The 20,980-nt window shown below is 56.5% G+C and overlaps 3 protein-coding genes across 6 annotated transcripts; 1 reads left to right on the forward strand and 2 right to left on the reverse strand.

Annotated features, from left to right (window-relative positions):
* Positions 1–794: 794 nt before the first annotated feature.
* On the forward strand, positions 795–7,074 carry P2RY4 (pyrimidinergic receptor P2Y4). Of its 3 annotated transcripts, none has more exons than XR_010072580.1 (2): positions 795–946; positions 2,197–2,399. XR_010072580.1 is itself a non-coding variant. In XM_063346777.1 (2 exons), exon 2 carries the CDS (start codon positions 4,850–4,852, stop codon positions 5,996–5,998), a length of 1,149 nt encoding a protein of 382 aa, XP_063202847.1. In that variant the 5' UTR covers positions 795–946; positions 4,834–4,849; the 3' UTR covers positions 5,999–7,074. The 3 variants fall into 3 exon arrangements, 2 of the variants coding, with proteins under 2 accessions (XP_063202847.1, XP_063202848.1); XM_063346777.1 differs by lacking the exon at positions 2,197–2,399 and adding an exon at positions 4,834–7,074; XM_063346778.1 differs by lacking the exons at positions 795–946; positions 2,197–2,399 and adding exons at positions 2,412–3,350; positions 3,453–7,074.
* A 557-nt stretch (positions 7,075–7,631) lies between these two features.
* On the reverse strand, positions 7,632–12,298 carry LOC134520905 (diacylglycerol O-acyltransferase 2-like). The gene is made up of 8 exons (XM_063346779.1): positions 11,924–12,298; positions 10,069–10,197; positions 9,888–9,995; positions 9,581–9,651; positions 9,266–9,470; positions 8,560–8,734; positions 8,280–8,482; positions 7,632–8,117 (listed from the first exon to the last, which is right to left on the reverse strand). The coding sequence occupies exons 1-8, from the start codon at positions 11,961–11,963 to the stop codon at positions 7,963–7,965; spliced, it is 1,086 nt and encodes a 361-aa protein (XP_063202849.1). The 5' UTR covers positions 11,964–12,298; the 3' UTR covers positions 7,632–7,962.
* A 1,622-nt stretch (positions 12,299–13,920) lies between these two features.
* IGBP1 (immunoglobulin binding protein 1) lies at positions 13,921–20,636 on the reverse strand. Of its 2 annotated transcripts, none has more exons than XM_063347104.1 (6): positions 20,349–20,636; positions 19,883–20,188; positions 16,938–17,133; positions 15,842–15,927; positions 14,733–14,845; positions 13,921–14,470 (listed from the first exon to the last, which is right to left on the reverse strand). In XM_063347104.1, the coding sequence occupies exons 1-6, from the start codon at positions 20,606–20,608 to the stop codon at positions 14,325–14,327; spliced, it is 1,107 nt and encodes a 368-aa protein (XP_063203174.1). In that variant the 5' UTR covers positions 20,609–20,636; the 3' UTR covers positions 13,921–14,324. The 2 variants fall into 2 exon arrangements, with proteins under 2 accessions (XP_063203174.1, XP_063203173.1); XM_063347103.1 differs by having other exon boundaries at positions 13,923–14,473.
* Between the last annotated feature and the right edge of the window lie 344 nt (positions 20,637–20,980).

Consider the following 20,980-nt stretch of genomic DNA (forward strand, 5'->3'; position numbering starts at 1 on the left):
CCCCCCGCTCTCGTCCGCGGTCTCCCACATCTCAAGGTGCGCCCGTTTGCCCCCCGGTGCTCCCCGATCATTGCAACGCCGACATGTTTGCACAGCACCCACCCTCCGCCCACCCGGGCGCTCGCAAAGGAGTTAAATCCCCTGGACCAGGCACAGCTCTGCATTCGGTGGGGGGACGCACTCCCCCCCAAACACAGCACTCAGCAGGGCCCTAACTGCTGCGACACACGCAGTGGCCCCCGTTTTGGGGACACTATGCCCAGGCTGGCCTCAAGGTGGCAGTGGCCACCTTTGTCCCCAGGATTGCCCCGCAGAGCTGGGGTGCCAGCAGGGCAGCACCCCGGGGTGGGGGCACTGCCGGGACCCGCACGGTCCCAGTGGGGCAGGGAGGCTGCCCTGGGGTGGGAGAGGGGCAGTGGTCCCCATGGGCAGGGGGCTGCTGTCCCCATGGATGAGGGGCTCTGGCCCCCGTGGTAGAGGGACCGTGGTCCCCATAAGTGAGCGACCATGGTCCCTATGAGCGAGGGACTGTGGTCCCCATGGCCAAGGGTCCTTGGCCCCCACGGGGAGAGGGCTGCAACCCGAGGGTGAGGCCCACACGTCCCTTGTCTGGGGGGCTGCTGGGGGGGCTGCAGGTGGCCCAAAACCTGTGAGGGCGATGGGCAGGATGGGCAGGCAGCGGGGCTAAGCCCCGCAGGCAGCCCGTGGGGCAGGCAGGGACACGGGCAGGGACACTGCAGGCTCCTGCCCCCGCCTCTGCCCGCCTCCAGCCCTGCCTCTCCCGGGCACTTTGCTCCCAGCGTTGGGAGAGCGGGAGCGGGCACAGACGGCGCAGCACGACCAAGGACAGCCCGCAGCACCGCCAGCATGGCCCCCAGCCCCACGGAGGACAGGGGCTCCCCGGGGGTGCCCCGCTCCTGAGAGCTGCCCCAGCCCGGGACCACAGGTGAGCCGGGGCAGCCCATGCCTGGTGGAGGGCAGCGGCCAGGGTGGCCATGCCATGGCCGTGCCACAGCCGTGCAAACCCAGCTGGGCTCCAGGGGGGCCTGTGGGGAGCAGCTTTGGCCCCTCAAGGGATGGAGGTGGGACGCCCAGGGCTGGATGGCTGTGGGGTGGGGGTCAGCCACTTCTTCCTATACGTCCACCCTCCCCAAATCCCTCTGTGCATCCTCCTCCCTAACACGCCACTGCCTTCCTCCATCACCAAGGGCCTTCATCCTTCCCAGTGTGACCACCTCCTCTCCATCCCCCAAAGCTCTGCCTCCTCACAGGGCAAAGTTGCCCTCGGGCTGCTGTGGCTTAGCCCCACGCTGTGGGCTCCTGCCCTTCCCTGGGGAGGCGAAGGCACAGGGACAGCCCACCCAAGGGCAAAAGGAAACCCTCACCTCCCACCCCACCGAGAAAGGGGTTCACCTCGGAGCAGGGGACGTGGTGGGCAGCGAGGGAAGCGCCTGACCCCGCTGGTGTCCCTGGGGAGGAGGCACCGGCACCCAGGCAGCGCAGGCAGATCGTGCTTTGGCTGCTCTTGCAGCCGAAGGGAAGGATGGAAAAGAAATTAGGTCACGCTCCCCTTGTGCCGGGGCTTTGGCTGCAAAAACCACGTGGCGATTAGGGACAAGGGTCCTTCTGCAGGATGTTTTGCATAATTTCCCCTTGTTTTGCAATTTCTGAGAGCTTAGGCGAGAAGAAAAGCCCTGTTTTTCCTGTGCTCCAGCAGCAACCAGTCCCAGGCTCACCCCTTGTGCCTCGGTGGCTGCTCGCTCCCCTCCAAAATCTGCTCTCGCGTCCCCTCTCTGAAGCTCCTGCCCACTACACCGCAGTCCCCGACCCCCAGTGCCATCCTTCCAAGTGAGCAGGACTTCAGCTCCGGGGCAGAGTCTGCCTTTGTCACTGACCCGCTCATTCATTCCATCGATGCCGTTCCAACGCCCCCAGGGCCATTTCCAAAGCCCCAGGGCCAGCAGCCTCAGCTAGCTGCTGGGCCACCCCAGGCTGGGGGTGGCCATCAGCTCCCGGTGTGGCCGGTGCTGCCCGGGGGCCGAAGGACTGGTTCAGGCTGGGCACAGCGGTGGGGCTGGGAGCCAGGGCAGAGCTCCCGTTCCTGCGGCAAAGGGCAGCACGTGCCTCCCGATGCACGGCCCCGTGGCCACCCCCTGCCCCTTTCCGCTGGCGGATGGATGCATGGGTGTTTTGCAGGACCCCTGGCTGCTTCCCAGGGCACGTGCGAGGACCAGCCTGCAGGAACCATCCCAGGCGGATGTGCTTGCCATGGGCAAGGGATTCCCCAGCATCGCAGCCCTCGTGCATCCACAGAACGGGCAGGACAGGAGCGGGAATCACCTCCCCAGCTCCATGGCCTTTCCTGCAATGCCTTCCATCTTCCGCTCCAGCAGTGAGCCCAAACGGAGCCCAAACGCTTGGCTTAGCCCTCACTGTGGCTACAGTTGGTCCCTTCTTGAAAAAGTCCGTGCTGGAGAAGCCATGGCCACGGAGGGCCTTGCTGGGGACGTCGGCGAGAAGTAGGAACGGGCCTGGCGGTGACGTGTCCTCAGGGTGGACTGATGTGAATCAGTAATTTAAAGCACTGATTTTGATCGTGACTAAGATGAGGAAGCAGGAAACCTGTTGAGATAAAGCTTGCCAAATGTCATCTTCTTTTGCATTTTTATTTTTCGGTAGTTGTCCCCAAAGGAAGCTTGCTTAGGAACGGTTAAATCACGCTGCTGAGCACTGACTGTGCCAGAAGCCCTGTACCTGCGCTCTCCTCTGAACAGCCCGGTACCATGCAGCTGCTCAGGTTTTTTCCTTCTGCCTTTCTCACACCGGATTATTATTTTTTTATTTGCTGGCTTCTTCATATCTTAGTTGTTTGCTGACCTATGTCATGGGTATCGGCTTTGGTCACTGAACCCTGCAGCACCTATAGTCCGGTCAGGCTCAAGGCTTCACGCTCACTTGCACTCAGGGGTTAGAAAAGGAAAATAAATCTCCTGGTGCCTTGTGTCCTTGGCAGCGTCGCAGCTTTGGGAGACGCAGCCTCTGGGCTGGGACCAGCACGACCAGCACAGTGTTCCCAGTGGCACAGCCAGCCCCACGGGACCACCGCTGGCACCAGTGCCTGGAGGATTGGGGTTTCCTACCAGTTGTTTTTCCCTCCTGGTTCTGGGAAAACAGGGCAAGTTCTTCCCACTGTTAATGTTTGATCAGGACCTGCCTGCTGCTCTCTGAACTCATCCCTGTAATAAAGGAGGCGGCTGCCCGCGCTGGCCGCAGCGGGAAGGAAGCTGCAGGGTGTTCGATGTGAGCCTGATGCTGCGGCTCAGCCCACAACTCAAACAGACAGTGCCAAGGTGCGTGTGACACAGAGGGGCCAGTCCCGTGGCCACCCGCTTGCCCATCTGCCTGCTGATTCATTTATGATCATCTCTGTAAACACTGGGATGTCTCTCCAGGCGAGGCTTTGGAGGGAGAGGATGGATTGCAGCTCAGATGACCCCATGGATACACCCTACAGGATATTCCTGCCAACGGCGCCTGCCACAGGAGGCCAGCAGGCTGATCATCTCCATGGCAAAGGCAAGGGATTAACAGGAGGGGGATGATGAGGGAGCCAAGGGATGGAGGAGCCTGAGAGGACACTGCCTTCCACCTCGTACCACCACCACCAGCATCCCAGGAACACACATCATCTCCCCGAGCCCCAAGTCCTCCTCCGTCCTGGCACCCATCGCCTCCTGGGTGAGCTCTGGGCCGACAGAAATTGGAGACACACCAGCACTCCCTCTGTCAGATATGGCTTTCGGCTGCACCCTCATTTCTGCCAGCAGCATGGTAGATTCTCCTGCTCCCAGGTTACTCATCCAAGCACCCATCCTCGTCTGGCAGAAGCAGCTACTCTTAAATCGCTTCACCAGGGGTGGTGGTAGCCATGGAGGGGCCAAGGCGTGGGCAGCCTTCACCAGTCCTTTGCTGGACACCACGATGGTGGCAGAAGCTCCTTCTTCCCTCTGGAGGAGCGGACTCTGAACTTCTGAGGGGCGAACACAACTCTTTGACAGTTCGCCCTCGTCCCTCAGCCCCGGGGCCTGATTTGCCAGGAGGACGTGGATCCCAGCTTTTGATCCTAACGCTGCGCGGGGGGAAGCGTCCTGCCTGCCTTGTGAACTTGCACTGTCTTGGGCTGGGACTTGGCTCTGGCGCAGCTCCTCTCCGCAGGGCTTAGATCATCACTCTCCTACGGAGAATACCCAGCAGCTGGAGGCCCCTCGCCGTCCAGGGACGCTCTCTCCCAAAGGCTTCTTTAACAGCCCCCCAAGGATTTCTCCGGGCCACAATATTCCCCCAGACAAGCCTTTCTTCTCCTCCCGCCTTTCTTCTGTCAAGGAGCCCTCTGGGACGAGCAGCATTGTCAGGATGGTGCCAATTAGGCTGAGCCGGCTTCCAAGAGGCTGCGCTGGCACCGGCTGGGGGCTGCTGTTGCTCATAAAGGTCTCATTGTTCGGCGCGCCGTGGGGCTGCTGGCCGGCGGGGCCGGCGCGGTCCTCTGTCTCAGGCACGCTTCCTGGCTCCACGCGGCGCTGGTGTCACTGCGCGCTGCTCAAAGGGATGATTAACGGGTGTCATTGCGGGGGCTGCGAAGGGGAGGATTTGTCAAGCCTCCCTCGGCTCCCCGCGAGGCCCGAACGCGCGAGCTGAGAAAAACCAGAGAACCATCAAAGTGGCCGGAGCTCCTGGAGGGGGGGAAAATCTGGCATCTTTGGCTCCCTTCCACGCTTTGTGCCTGACAATGGTCGAGATCAACGACTAATGCGCTTTTATTAACTGCTCCCCTAGATCTGGCTTGGAAAACATGGCCACTTCAGTGAGGACATTCCCAGTTGCCCTGTGGACACCGACGCCGGCTCCCTGGCCGGGAGAAAACACCACCGCGGTGTCGGAGGCAAAGTGCGTCTTCAACGAGGAGTTCAAGTTCATCCTGCTGCCCGTCTCCTACAGCATCGTCTTCGTGGTGGGTCTGCCCCTCAACTCCTGGGCCCTGTGGATGTTCATCTCCAGGATGAGGCCCTGGAACGCCACCACCACCTACATGTTCAACTTGGCCGTCTCCGACACACTCTACGTCCTCTCCCTCCCTACGCTGGTCTACTATTACGCCGACCGCAACAACTGGCCCTTTGGGAAAGGGCTCTGCAAGATCGTCCGCTTCCTCTTCTACGCTAATCTCTACAGCAGCATCCTCTTCCTGACGTGTATCAGCGTCCACCGTTACATGGGCATCTGCCACCCCATCCGCTCCCTGAAGTGGGTGAAGACCAAGCACGCCCGCATCATTTGTGTGGGCGCCTGGCTTGTCGTCACCATCTGCCTCATCCCCAACCTCATCTTTGTCACCACCAGCTCCAGGGGCAACAGCACCCTGTGCCATGACACCACCAGGCCCGAGGAGTTCGACCATTACGTGCACTACAGTTCCTCCGTCATGGCCCTCCTCTTCGGGGTCCCCTTCCTGGTGATCGTCCTGTGCTACTGCCTGATGGCCAAGAGACTCGGCAAGTCCAACTTCTCCAGCCCCAGCCCCCGAATGCCCTCCTACAAGAAGCGCTCCATCAGGATGATCATCATTGTGCTCGCTGTCTTTGCCATCTGCTTTGTGCCCTTCCACATCACCCGGACCCTCTACTACACCTCCCGCTACTTCCAAGCCGACTGCCGGACCCTCAACATCATCAACTTCACCTACAAGATCACGCGGCCCCTGGCCAGCATCAATAGCTGCCTTGACCCCATCTTGTACTTCATGGTTGGGGACAAGTACCGGGGGCGGCTGCGCCGGGGTCCAGGCCAGCGGCTCCGGCCTGTGCCCACATGCAACCTGGCCCTGGTGTCCCCCTCCATGGACAACCTCACAGGTGGTAGCCACGCTGACAATGACACCCAAGGGACAGGGACAGCACGGAGCAGAGGCAGGTGCCAAGGGGACAATGGGGGGTTACAGTAGCCTCATCCCTGGTCGCCACAAGTCACAGCCCCTCTGGGCTCTGTGTGGGTGCCTGGGCACCCCCAGGTCCCCAAACTTGCCTCTGCTGAAGGCTGAGGATAGGTGGCCATGGGACTTGTCCCAGCACTGCCCCGAGATGCCAAGGGAGGAGGGTGCCAGTACTGCTCAGGGCAGGACAGACACCTTCCTGCGGGAAGGGGAAGGCTGCTGAGAAAGCCACTTTGGGATGGCACATGCCCCATCCTGGGATGCTTCCGAGGACATGTGGGGGCTGACAGGTCAATAAAGGGAAGGGACACTGGTCCCTCCCTTGGGATGCACGGCCCTTCTGGTCTGAGTGGCAGCAACGTGCAGGGACCGGACTGAACCTGGGGATGGCGTCAACGCTGGATGCCCCGTGTGCCTGGCAGAGGCTCTCTGAGATGCCCCTGTCACACTGTTGACCTTCAGACAGGTGGGGAGGGATGTGGCATGGGGCACTTAATGCCCATCATCCCCCAATAAAGCTCCTTCACTTTTCTCTACGCTGAGACCTCTTCCTCCTCGTAGCAGAAGGAAGAGGGACGAGATGCCCACCCTTGCCCCAGAAAGCATTTGAGAGCAAAGAAAAGCCACCCGCTGCCTCAGCGCTGGGGCAGGTTCGGAGCGAGGGGCTGGAGTGGTGACACCCATGGTGATGGGAAAGTCCTCGGAAATCTGCCTTTATGGGTGTTTGCTTTCCAAATGTTTACTCAGCCCTTGTGTTTGACCAAGTGCCTGCGCAGAGAGGAGCAGACCAGAGATGGCTATCAGCGCTGTCGACTCTCCCACGTCAGCCCAGGCAGGGATGGGACAGGGCTGTCCCCGCCATGGGGAGCCCTGGGGGGGGCTGCCCCTCCATCACCCCCCAGGAGTCCTCCCAGCACATGCCTGGAGAAGGAAAGCCCATAGCGTCATCGGGGTGTCACCCCCCAGCCATGGCACCGGCCACACACAGCCACATCCCACCAGGGGCTGCCCAGGTCACCCAGGGAGGGAGAGGGCTCCATGGATGCCACATCCCATCCCCGCATCCCCATCCCACTGGACCCCCAGAGACCCCCCTCAACTCACCGCTGAGCTGAAAGCAGAGAGAGAAGCAGATGTCCCTCCTAAGCCCAGTCAGCCCAGTAAGAGCAGCTGTAGGACCTCCCCTTCCCTTATAGCCAATGTGCCCCAGGTGGGCCTGGAGCTGCTTGGTTGCACCTGAGTGGTGCAAGGGTCCCCTCCAAGCACATCCCCATCCCCAGAGATGGGACTGCCAGGGAGGGGACACGGGTGGGTGGCATGTCCACATACACGGGGAGCACGGGAGTATGGCCATGTGCTGCTGATCCTGCCCCCCCCCAGCACACACAGGCAGCGTTGGGGGGGTTGGAAATCTGTATTGGGTACAGAGGCGGCGGAAAGGGCTCATCTGGGGCCAGGGCAGCGCCCTCCCCTCGCCCAGGGCTCCATGGTCCCAGCTGAGGCCACTTCCACGGGTCCCCAAGTCCAGGAGTGTCCCCCCCACCCTGAAGGGATATCTCCCCAGCCCAGTCTTTCTCACTATTGGGATGCCAGCCCGAAGAGTCCATCTCATTCCCTCCCCCCATGACACCTCCTCCCTCAGCTCATGGTGCCCTGGTTATCCTGGGGGGACCGTGCCCATCGCTGGACCCCAGCCTCACGCCAGGCCCCCCCACATCATCCCCGTGTCCTTGGGGCCAGCTGTGTCACCTGCAGCCCCTTCGAACCCCTTTCAAGGGGGACCCTTTCCCAATCTCCCTCTCCCCTTGCTTCTTCCTTTCCTCCCACCTCCCGCTCAGGTTTTTCAGCTGGAGGAGCAGAGGGCTGGAGCGGGGACCGTCCCCCGTGTTTCCCCCATGCCGGGCCGGCTGAAATCCCCACCCGCAAGAGCCGGCTGCCCTTGTGAGTCAGGATCTGGCCGCCGGCGCCGGCCGTGCTCAGAGGATGTGCAGCTCGTCCGTCTCTGACAGCCCATACTTGGTCTTGTTCTCGTTGAAGAGCTTGAGCAGGGAGCGGATGTACATCTCATGGTACATGTCCACTATCTCAGAGCTTGGGTCCTCGATCTTGGGCACCATCACTGGCTCCCCCACTGCCAAGAGGGGAGGAAGGTCAGGCTGGTGGGCATGGGGGCATGCTCGGCTCATCAGGGACATGAGCTAAGTATTGCCTTCCAATGCCACCCATCACAGGATGTCCTCCTCTGCCCCTCCACCTTCTGGGGGTCCCCTCCGCCCCAACGGGCGATGCTCACCCACAGTGGTGATGGGTCTGGCGTAGGGGAGGAAGCCCCAGGAGTGGACGGAGGTGAGACCCCGGCCATAGAAGACGCAGGGAGCGAAGCCCATCATCTTCTGGAAGCGCTGCTGGATGCTCCTCATCCAGCTGCCCTCCTCAAAGACCACCTGGCGGAAAAGGTCATTCTCCCCAAAGGAGAAGGAGGGGACGAGGTAGGCCCTGTGGAGGGGACATAGTGGGTGGTGATGGGGTGCCGGAGCCCCCAGACCCCCACGGTGGCGGTGCCTGTGACCCACCCGTGCTGCAGGGCCATGCGGACGAAGCCCTTGCGTTTCTTCAGGACGAGCGTGGTGACGCCGGGACGGCAGGAGAGCGACTCGGCCGCGCCGCCGATGACGATGGCCACCGCGTTGCCGGTGCCATTCTTGGACAGCAGGTACCCGATGGCACGACGTGTCACCGGGCACAGGCCTGCGGCAGAACGGACACCACCGGTGCTGTGGGACACCACTCGGGGGACGGGGACCCCGCGAGGGACCTCACACGGCACCGTGCCCGGAGGAACCACGCAAGGACGATGTGCAAGGCACCATGCGAGCGACCATGCGAGGGACGGCGCAAGGGCTCCCCCTGCTGCGGGAGAGCTCACGGGGGAGGGAGGGGTCCCCCCCCGGGCAGGGTGCGGGCAGGGTGCGGGCAGGGTGCAAGCACTGCGAGGTTCAGACAGGGTGCGGGCAGGACACCACCCCTGCCCTGCGTCCTTCTGGGGAGCACAGAGGCCATCGGTCCCACAGATGGGACTGGGGACACACACACACACACCCCCAGAGCCCCCCCTGCCCATGGGCATTGCCCCCTCCGTGCTCTGGCCCACGCGTGGCCGCAGGCAGAGTTGGGCAGGAGCGGGGGCAGGCAGGGGGTGCATCCCCAGGGCACCCACTCAGCGCGAGGCAGCATGACCGGCCCACGAGGGTGACAGTCCCCCTGCCCGCGGATGCTCACCCCCGCTCATCAGGTACTCCCTGAAGACGGGCAGGCGGAAGTTGCCGGCCAGGGTGGTGAGGAAGGGCCGGATGCCCGGGAACATCTCCCCGAAGCCCGTCGAGCCCGTGATGAAGTTGCAGAAGGCGCCGACGCAGAGGATGCCGTGGGGGTGGGAGCCGATGATGTAGTTGTGGCTGGGGGACAGGTCGTGTGTCTTCACCAGCTGCGGGGACAAAACAGTGTCGGGGGGACATAACGGTGGTGTGTCCTTCTGGGTGGTACCACTGCTTGCGGGAATGTCCCGTCCTGGCACCCCCGCTCCCTGCACTGTACCTTCACGGGGAAATAATCCCGAAAGTGCCTCCACACAGGCCATCGCCGCAGGCACGGCAGCCTCCTGCCACCTGCAAAATGGGGAGGCACCACAGATGACGCATGGCAGCAGGGCCCGCGGGAAACACTCCCCGTGGACCTGCCATATCCCTCTTCCCGCCATGAAGATGATGGGGGAAAAGGAAGAAAGAACAGGTGGGACATGGTGCTCCCCATTTACTGTGCCAGGAAGGACCCAGAGAAAATGAGACCCGACATCCCATCCTGCTGCAAAGCTGGAGGAAGGGGGGGCTCTGCCCATCCCCACCTTTCTCCGGCGTGTCCCAGTCGAAGATGATCCAAGCCAGGTAGAGCGCCGAGATGGGCCAGAAGCTGGTGAACACCAGGTAGATGAGGATCAGCAGGCTGACGGTTCCTGTGGGAGCCGGGGAGGGGTGTGAGCGGGTGTGTGCCCACCCCACCGGGACCCCCCACAGCCCCCTACTCACCCAGCAGCAGAAAGCTGAGCACCCACTGCAGGACAGAGAGGAGCTGGAGCCAGGAGCGGACGTCCCGCTGCGAGGGCCAGCGTGCTGCGAGCAGGGTGCGCAGGGCGGTCTGGATGCTGGCGCGGCTACCTGCAGGGAGGGACATGGCAGCTGGCCCAAAACAGCATGGCTTGCACAAATGCTGTCCCAGCTAGCCGGGGGGATCCCAGTCCGGTGGTACCCTTGGCTGCCAAGGTTGGGGTACGGGGAGAGGTAGGATGGGAAGGGTGAAGCAGTTGGGCAAAGAGGGATGGGATGGGGTGAAGGATGCTCATCCCCAGAGAGCTCTGGACCATGCCAGGAGGTGGCCCTGGGCAACTTGAGGCTGCTCTGGGGACAGCCCTGCTCCAAGCGGGGGGCATCTGGCAGGCTGGGCACCCCTTAGCCCAAACATGTGCGTGAGCATGGGTGCACCAGCAGAGCTGAGCACAGCGGCAGGTCCTGCACCATGCCAAGGTCCCTGAAGGCCAGGACCTTACCCCTGCCCTCCTTGGCGTGTTCAGGCTCAGAGAGAATTCGGGGATTTCTCAGCTGGCGCAGCAGGGAGGCATGGGGCAGCATACACCCCCCAGCAGGCGCCAAGGACAGTGGCCAGGGTCCAAGCCAGGGTGGCCGAGGTTGGCTGTCCCCACTGAGCCTTGCCTCCCACGAGGGACAGTCCAGCAGCCACGGCTGCTCCACTCCCCTCGCCACCCCCTTCCCTCCAGCCAACCTTGGTGAACCATTAACCGCCCCGGGCTGGGTGCCAGGATCCAAACTCCACGCATGGCCCCATCCCTCCTCCCCGAAACAGGCCCAAGGCACCGGTCCCACCAGCGCACTGCTCCTGGCCAAAGGTCCACCGTGGCCGAGACCACCTGGCACGGCCACCACTGACCACAGCAAGCTACCTCTTGTATTACAAAATCCTTGTTTTCTTGGGAAAACAACCCAAAATCAGCATGCTGGCCACATAGAGAGATGCTCAGGGTGAGACCGGAGCAGACCTGTCCCCACGGCTCCCTGGGCTGGGGACGCTTATGTCCCCAGAGGGACCCCTGGGTCACAGGAGAACCACCAAACCCCACTTTGGGTGGCTGGTGCACGTTCAACTCTTCCCGGCTCAATCCAAACCGTGACTGGGACAACTGAAATTAATTAAACACTGGACCCATCACCAGCACTGAAGAATTGTTTCCCCTCTCCTCCCCCGAGCAGCGTACGGTGCTTTACGCCATCCCTCCCGCCCGTCCCCGCACGCCCAGCGAGGTGTCCCCAGAAGCCCAGCGCCTGCACAGCCCCTGCCGTTCTCAACTTCCCAAAGCCCCATTTTTTTTCCAAGGAAGACGCAGAGCTCTGCCTAGCAAATTCGTGTCTACCAAACAGTTGCTTTTTTTAGTTCCTTTTTCTAGCTCCCCCTCCCCGCCCCCCCAAGCACTCCATGAATGTCCAGACCGCAGATATAAAAAATGGAGAATTCCCAGGGGCTCGGCTGCCAGCCCCATCCACGGCGACAGGAGCCTCTTCAAACCCAGAAATGCGGACTCCGCGTCCCGGGGCAGCAAGGAAAGACGAAAGGGAATTGGGAATTCACATCGCTCTGGAGCATCTTGCAGGAGTAACGTTACTGAATGCACTGTCAGAAATTTCATTCCTGTTGAGCAACCGTATGTTTTCCTCTGGTGCTGCTAACCCCAAATTGCTCCCAACACCTCCCTTTCCCCTAAGCAGACTAAAGCAAATAGACAATAGTGACAACAAACGCTAATTGCCTGACCAGCTCCTCGCATCGCCAGAGCATCAGAAACCATTCAAACACGCTTTGGAAATATCTTACCGCTAAGATTTTGGGAACAGGCTGCAATAATTGTTTTCATGGTGGCAAGGAGTTGCGCGCCAGACCCCGGTTCAGCAGGTTAAGAGGCGAGTTTGGAAATACCAGAGAGCAATTGATTGTGTATCCAGCTGCTTTAACCAGCTGACCCAAGGTAAACTGTCCGCTGCGGAGGGGAGCAGACCCGCTCCGGCCCCGGCTTGCAGAGCAAGGAGAAGAGCTGATGGTCCTTGGGAGGATGAGGAGTCGTGCCGAGTGGTGAGGAGCTGCCGTCGAGAAGGGCAGCCACCGCTCCTCTGAAAGGCACTGCTGGCAGCACCGATGGTGGCTCGGTGGTGGCTGCCTTCCCCTGGGGAATGGTACCGTCCGGCTTTGGGTATTTCACAAACTGCTGTCATGCTCTGCCAGCGTGACTCCCCTCCAGAGCCGCCCAAAAACGTCATCCCCAAACTCCTGCTCCACGGTATGGGAACACAGCCTGCCAGACAGGCCCTGACCCTCAGCCCCACCGTCCAGCACTGTCGCCTCCTCTTCCACCACTACGAGGGCCACTGGGGTCTGCTAGCCCTGCCGGCTCGCCTAGGAAGACCAGAGTACTGCCTGGAGACGACCAGGGGGAAAAAAAAGTAAGAAAAGTAAAATAAAAAAAAAAAGGCAGCAGAAGCAGCCCCAAGGCGGAGCTTCAGGCCAACAGCCAAAGAAAGAGCAAAAATCCATAGCATCTGATTCACTAGAGCTACTTCTCAGGCTCTACCTCTCCAGAAGTACTCGCTAGGAAGAGCTGGCTAACATCAAACGTAGGAAGGGGATAAATACGTGCAGAGAATTGCATGTGTTGTTAAAGTTAAAAACATTTTTCACAGGAGAGGTCTGGAACCCACAAAAACTTGTAATCTGCTTTTGTAGACTGCAGAGTCTCAGTCTCTGGAAAAAAGGGTGCAACAGCATTCACTGCTACAACTTCACAGGGAGAGATTAGTTAAGAAGAGCCCAAATTGCTATGCATAAAATGTCTTAAGCTCTCCTGAAGCCTACTTGGACCCTCGGGTGTGCTTGAATCATGCTAACAGAAAGGAAAAACCCCAAATTCTTTCAGAATCCCACTGTCCCCAGAGGTAAGGGAGTGCTCTGCTGATGAACCTGACTGCACCAAATCAAAGACAGTAGATGCCTTGTGGCCTGCTCCAGGTAACACGCTGCCACAAAGGCAAGCAGCAGTGATGCTTTGTTTGGTTTTTCATTCTGACATTTGTACCAGGTTTACAAAAAACCGCAGTCGCAGCTGCCAGCACACGCTGGGCACCTCCAGAGCTTCCAGCCGTAATTCCTCACTTTCTTGCCCAGGAACGCAGTGGCCACGCTCCGGGTCAGCACCAGCTATGGCAAACCAGTCATATCCTCTCTTTTCACTCAGTGCAGGATTAGCACCAGCAGCTATTTAAACTGCCTTTGGAGGAATCCAGACAAGGTTTTCACCCCTTCACGGTTATTCTGTAAATAGATTTCCGAGCACACTAACAACCAGTGCGCTAGTTTGCTTTTGAGTACGGCACCATTTGTCCCAGCGCTGGCCCCTGTGCATCTCCATAAAAGCGTCCCAAGTACACACATTTGTACATTACATTATGTACGCTATAGCCACGCAGACCCCACATTACACTAAACAAAAGGACAAACATCCCTCAAAAAGGCATTTGTACTATGTGTAGTATCAGCACTTCGACTTTACCCTCGAAATACTTGATCTACTTAACACAAAAAAAAAATCCCAAACATTTCAGGTCTGCCCGCTCACGGAGGAACAGCGGGACGAGCCTGCGGCAAGGCCACCGAAGAGCTGGCTGCATACAGGCTTCCCTGCCGAGGTGAACGCTGCACTGCAAGGTGGTGTGTTCAGAAGCCTTGGCCATGTAACATTGCCTATTTCCCATCCCCAAGTCCCTTGGTTGCTGGAAACCCGCCTTACAGGCTTGCTCTGGAATGCCTAGGACAAAGAGCAAGGGATTTTCACAGCGAGAGCTAGGCAGCACAAGAGATTTTATTTTGCTTAAAATATAGAGGAAAAAAAATAAATACATCCACCCACAATACAAAGAGCCGTTTCCAAATTCATGTACTTTTCTTTCAAGGACTTCCTCTGACTGGGAGAACAGAGGCAGTCTGACCCCTCGGAAAGAGCTCCGCCTGACAGGAGTTCTGTGGTATCACTGTACATGACCAGTGCACTCAGTCTGACATCTAACGTAAACCAAAGCAAACTGTCATGTTTACTCTGCTGACTCCAGTGCCTCCCAGAGAAGCCACGGATACCTCCGCATATGTACAGTGTATTTATTCCTATATCTCCAGGACACAGGCAATTCTTACAGGATTTCCAGGCCCTGCTCCCTCTGCAGCGAGAGCATCAGCCCACATTCTGCCGGTTGCCGTAGCCTCTTGGGTGTGTATCTTTCCAGTCATCCCAGTTCCGAGCTTTTTGAAGAGCTTCCTCATCGTCTTCCTCCTCTTTTTTCTCCTGCTGCTGCTTCTGCAACTCTTCATCAGTTATACCTGCTGAAGGTCAAGAACAGGAGTGAGGGGCAGTGGAAGATCCCTAGTCAAGTCCTCAAAACAGAAGCCCTGCCAGGAGATGGTTTAGACAGAAAGCTGGAATTTGCAAAGAGCAGTCTATCAATCCAGTTATTCTCACAGCCTAATAAAGTCAGGTCTTCCTCAGTCAGTGGGTGTTTTACACCCTGAACACATCCCTGTTCACCCTCCTCAAGAGACTTCACAAATTCTCTACTCCAGTTTTCGCTTTGCAATTCCCTACCTGGTGCTCTCTGAGGGGCACTCTGACCAGACACGACTCCTTGCCTTCTGCGCTGCTCATACCAGTCGTCCACGGTCATAGTAGGCAGGCCAGGATATCCAGCACCAAACACTCTGCAGGAAGAGAGAGACAAGTCAAAGAAGGCACTTTACGTTGCTACAAATGAGCAGAAACATAGACAACCGTGCACAGAACTGCTCCGTACTCCAACTGATACTAACAATATAAGATGTGTTATCAAGGAGGGCTTGAGAACAAACGTATTTCTACAGCCTGGGCCACCAGCAACAGACTTGCCAGTAACCCAGCCCTAACAGCGTTTAAAGACTTCATCCTGACAGTTTAGAAAGGTGAGGACTGTTCTAGTCCAAAGACCCCGAATGACTTCTCCAGCCCAAAGGAGAACACTCTGTGCTAGCACAGCTTGCCAAGGAGGTCCCTGGGAATTAAATTAGGCACAGCTTGGCTAAATAAATATATGGAAGGGCAAATAAAGTCAAAAGCATGACAAGAAATCTGGTTTCTAACCCATTTTGTGTCTTTGCTGCCATATTCCTTGCAAGAATCTCACAGTGCCACAGTTAAGATTTTTATTCCCCTAGAGAAAGCCTTACAGTTAAAACCTGTATTATCGTCACTGATGATTCTCTGGTAGCTATCACATCTTTCCAGCCCCTACGATCACTCATTTGAATTCATTGAAATCTTCTAGAGTTTACATTAGAGACCACACACACAGCGAAGAACAATCCTGTTAAATCACAGAGGTCAGATGGGCAGATGAGCCTTGCCTCTCCACAGCAAGCATGTGGCCTATAAACTAACACACCAATATTTGCTTAATACAGTCTTCTCTTCTGCCATCCCAATAGGAGGAAAACAGCGTTAGCCAAAAAGCTGTGGCATGCTGGCAATGGAAAAACATTAGAGAAAGTGGAAGAAATGCATTAGATGTTCTCCCATCCCTTGCCCAGATGCACAGCATATGCCGTCTTGATGCGACACACTGCCTGAAGGTAACAACTGGTTTTCTGAAAGGGTATCTTAGGCTGGATGTGAGTACAGAGCACTGCATCATACTGCGTCTAAATGATCAGAAAACAACATACTTAGCCTGAGCAGCATCCCGGGTAAGAATGAAAGGCTTCATTGGAGTCCTGACTTGCCGAGAAGTACCGTGTGGTGGTGCTGAAGACTGAAGATACAAAAAATGGTCGCAAGATAACCGTGTAGATGAGAATCCCCTTCTCTGCTTCCCACCCCAAACAAGTTATTAAAAGTCTTGTAGCAGAGAAATGCCTCTGCTGTCAGAGCAACATCCCAAGATGGACAATTCAGGCCTTAATCCAGTTTAAATCATGAACTCCATCTGTGAGCTTCTATAAATCACTTCCCTTTGTGCCTTTGTTACACCCGCTCTGATCAAAGCGGAAAAGCTGACAGAGCTAAACCAGATCAGCTCAGATCAAAGCATGAAATATAGCTTATTTTTCCCAGGGATCAAACACAGCACATTCTGAAGCAAATAGAGCTCACCATTCCTGTATCACCCAGGGCACTACAGAAGAACAGAGTCCTGCAATGCCAGTAATGAACTGCACAAACCAGCTGCGCCAACAAAGCTGGACTGTGGTCTGTGTCAGCACATTATGATTTTTTTATTTCTAGACAGACATTTCAGGTGAGTAACATAAAGCCCAGGACGACTATTCTACACAGGAACTGCAGGTCTATGAGAAGCTTCCAGCATTCAGAATGGGCATTTCTTTCTGTAATGTCTGCACACTTTGTAGACCAGAAGCGCAGGCCTGAAAGAAATCACACGGGTCTTCCTTTAATTTACAAATGTACTTAGTTCTTTAGAGTTAAGGGTCTGGCAAAGTGGAGAAAAGCCTCTTCATGCAGACTGGTTCGGCTCTGATACTCAATGGTCTAGCATTTCACAAGATGCGACTGTCTAGAACATGTGGACAGTCACTGGACAGTGACTAATCCAAAAATCAGACCACTGCCCGTTCAGGATCAAACCAAACTCTATCTGCCTGTGCTGTGATTGAGGTAAATTTCAATCAAGAATTCACAGAATGAAACTTACGAAACTCTGCTATTGAATTCTTCTGAAGTTCCTTTACCCGCAACAGTGTCTACCATCAAGTCTAGCTATCCACAGTCCAAAGGACCTGCAGTGCAAGAGAGGTCTCATACCTGTTTCGCTGTACCTCTGCTCCTCAGGATGACCATTTCTTGGTCAATACTCTCAATTTCCTCAAGGCTAGTGTTGATCCACTTCTGGGTTTGTAGTATGTAAAATTCCCGTATCTGATCCTCATCTGCTTGCCCACTCTCCACAGAGGTTTTCATAGAGGCCAACCTGTTCTCCAGTTCCTTCTTCTGCTTATATCTGTCTCAAAGAGAACAAAATGAGATCATTAAATAACCTTTCTCTAGCCAAGCCCAGACACAGCGTTTTCTAAAGTAAACCATTTCCTATTTCTTGAAATTCAATCAAATGTAGTTAGAGAGCCACAGCCCTCCCCCAATCCCTTTTCAGCTGCTTTTCACAGAGGTGCCAGTTGCTGACTAGTGCTCATTAGGGTAAGCAAATCCCAGATATTCATAAAGCTCCTCATGTCTTTGACAAATTTCCTTGTGCGAGGAGGACCCACCCATTTAACAGCTGAGGAAGGGTCCCGTAGAAGCAAAGCAGAGACTTACAGGAATGTACCTGCTAAGAAGAGGAGGAGCACTGGCAGCACCAGTTCATACTGGTTGTCATTTACTGATGACCTCTCACGACGCGTAAGCAAGAGGCAAAATGTGAAGCAGGGGGATCCATCTCCCCACCTCGTCTGACTGACTACAGAAGGTTTTTGACAAATGAAAACTACAGAACTCAGGAGAGTTCCAGTCTGCTTAAAAAAGGCTTTGAAAATGCATGGTTGTATACACACATGCAGGACCAAAATCTCTTCCTCCCATCTTCCCCATCATTTCCATCTGTCAACTCAAATTTAGACTTTACATAGGATCTTTACTATTCTTTGTAAGTGGTTTAACATGACTTCATGTATTTAAAAAGAAAATTGTACACAAAAAGAGAGGTTCTGATGGTTTACTGTTGTAATTTAAGTATCTCCTGTCTGTTAAAAGCAGCTTTAAGATGACAGTTTTAATTCAGAGGCGCCTCTCTCAATTATTTTTTTTTTCTCCAAAAAGTTGAGTAATCCTTGAAATTTAAGCCTCCCAGGTAAAATTGGGCAAGCCTGGCAAATTAATCTACTAGAGAAAACAGGACTCATCGGCTCCTTCACTGAGAAAACCAATGTAATAGCTATTTTAAGTTGCTTCCATACGACACAAAGATATCAAGAAGCTGTTTATAAGGCAGATAAAAACAATTTTCCGATTTCTGTCTCACATGATTTTGTGTGTGCAGGTTGTTTTTTAATGTAATTTTGGCTTTCCGGATTTTTTGCCCTTTTCAGGAATTAGATATTAAAGGGGGGAACTACCTATATAATACACTTCCAGGCTAAACCCTTGTGTCCCGCTCCCATCAGTGTCCCTGCCACCCGAAGAACAAACAGCAAGCACCAAGGATTAGAGGAGCTGAAAGGACACGGAGCATAAAAGAGTTGTTCTCAAAAGCAAACCCACCCAAAAGTGTTCCACAGGAACCCTGAAAACAACATCTTAAGTGGCTGAGCTCCTGACTGCCCAGCCCTGCCCTTATCCTGCAAGGAAGCAAAGCAAATTGCTCCATTCCTGTTTGTCTTTACACTCTGCAGTGGGATAAATTCTGTTCAGTTGGCTGTTGCAATCCCAACCTGCTCCCTGGGACGCCACGGGATGTGCTCATTCAGAGAACGCGGCTAAAGGCAGCTAGGATGAGACAGGTCTGGAGCTGGTGCGGTGATACAGGCCTCCTTTGGAATATTTTGTTCATGCAGTCTATGTGTTTTACTGAAAGCAAATATAACTGCAATGTCTCACCCTGATCAAGTACTAACCTGCTTGTGACAGAACTCACACTGCAGGCACCTCCCGTTTGTCTTCAAGCAGGAGTCACAGCACAGACAGACACAAGCCCTCAGTGAGAGGGGAGTTCAGGCGTAACCAAAGCCCTACCTGAGCACCGACAAAACTCACTCACGCTCAGGAGGCAATGCGCAGCTCTGAGACCGCTGACAAGCGGCCCACGCTGGAAAGGCTTTCCTGCGCTGATCCCAAAGGCCCCGACGTGTTCTGGTATCCCAAACCCATCTCAGTTGGGTTGCTCTCTAGAATATAACTCCTATTTTCATCTTCATGCAATTCAAACAGTTTGGGCCTTCCAGTGCTACCACAAGAAGCAACAACTTGATTGCCAAAATCCCCAACGAACACATGACAAAGAGGTATCAACCATCTCTTTTTTTAAAGATCTAATAAGCACATTGGTAGGAAACTCCCAACGTTGCTGGCTTTACGCAGTTAGCAGTGATTAAAGAACGAATCATAAAAGCTTTTGTGCAGTTCTTCTTCAAAGACCAGAAACTAAAGACATAAATGCATCTCTCCAACTTGTGCACGGTCCAATACCATTAAGTAATATGTGGTGCGCATCTTGAAATGTATGTTTAATGATTGATGTACTCCAATATCAAGGGAACTGGTTCTTTCCTGACAGTCCTTGTCTGTACAATCTCGCAGTGCCTGAGGCACTGTCATCCTCTTAAACTGATTCCCAAAAGCCAAACAAAAAGGTTCTTCAGCCTGGAGAAGAGAAGGCTCCGGGGAGGCCTTAGAGCCTCTTCCAGTCCCTAAAGGGGGCTACAGGAAAGCTGGGGAGGGGCTGTTTGCAAGGGCATGTAGCGACAGGACGAGGGGCGATGGTTTAAACTAGAGCAGGGCAGGTTTAGATCAGACATCAGGAAGAAGTTCTTTACACTGAGGGTGGTGAGACACTGGCCCAGGTTGCCCAGAGAGGGGGTGGAGGCCCCATCCCTGGAGACATTCAAGGCCAGGCTGGATGAGGCTCTGAGCAACCTGCTCTAGTTGAAGATGTCCCTGCTCCCTGCAGGGGGTTTGGACTAGATGGCCTTTAGAGGTCCCTTCAACCCAACACATTCTATTCTATTCTATTTAAACACCACAAAGCAAGAGCCTACCTTTCGATCTTGGCTTGCCTACTCGACGCCATGGCCACCAGGTTGGGCTGGGTGGCAGCGGGACCCCCAGAGGATGGGCTCCCGGCATCTTCCTCTCCTGGGGGGCTGGCGGGGGGCAGGTTGAAGCTGCCCAGCCCGTAGCTCCTGCAGAGCTTGAGGAAACGCCAGAAGTGGGCCCGAGCGCTCTCCAGGTGTTCCAGCCTCTTGCTCAGGTCGACCTGCTTCAACGTCAGGGCCCCCAGCAAGGCGGGCAGCAGCAGGTACTTCAGGTCGGCCGAGGCGATCTCCTCCAGCTCCTCGTTCTCGCTGCAAGGGAAGACACCAGATCAGCCTTCCCCTTCCCGCTCCGCCCGGGCCCGGGGACCCGTCTGGAGGCGGCGGAAGGCACGAAGGACCCTTGTGCGGCCTCACTGCCCGCCCCCGGGACCGGGACCAAGCCCAGGCCCGGGCCCGTCCCTCCGCTCACCTGAACAGGTCCAGCTGCGCCACCATGGCGGCCGCCTGTCGCAGCGCGTCCAGCCCCTGCCGCACCTTATCCTGCACGGCCGGAGCCCCCGAAGAGGGCTCGGCGCCGGTCTCCACCTCCTCCCAGAACCGCCGGCCCGCCGCCAGCAGCTCCGCCAGCCGCGGCCCCGCGCCGGCCCCCTCCGCCATGCTGGGCCGGGAAGGCGCCGCCGCCGAACCGCTTCCGGGGCGGCCGCCAGAGGCCCCGCCCCTGCCCGCCATCTTGGTGAGGGCAGAGGGGGGCCGCCATCTTGTTAGGGGCCGGCCGGAGGCAGTGCCTGGCCAGGCTGCAGCGGGGCTTTCCCCGGGCAGGGACCCGGGACCAGCGCGGCGGGGGTGGTGTCGCCCACGCGGGGCTCGGCGGGGCCGTGGGCCGTCGCATGCGGCTGGTGCTCACAGAGTTTGTCACTGCCTGACGCACGGGCCTTCCCAGACCCTGCCAGGAGGGAGGTGTACTGGTGGTGATGTGCTCCCATAAACAAGGGAAAATGAGGATAATTAGATAAATTGGCAGAAATTCACCCTCCCCCGTCTAACACCTTCCCCCTCTAGAAAAGGGAGCGAGAGGGATGGCTACATTCAGTGGCGGAGTGC

This window comes from Chroicocephalus ridibundus, chromosome 9 (genome assembly GCF_963924245.1).
Source record: "Chroicocephalus ridibundus chromosome 9, bChrRid1.1, whole genome shotgun sequence".
NCBI lineage: Eukaryota > Metazoa > Chordata > Aves > Charadriiformes > Laridae > Chroicocephalus > Chroicocephalus ridibundus.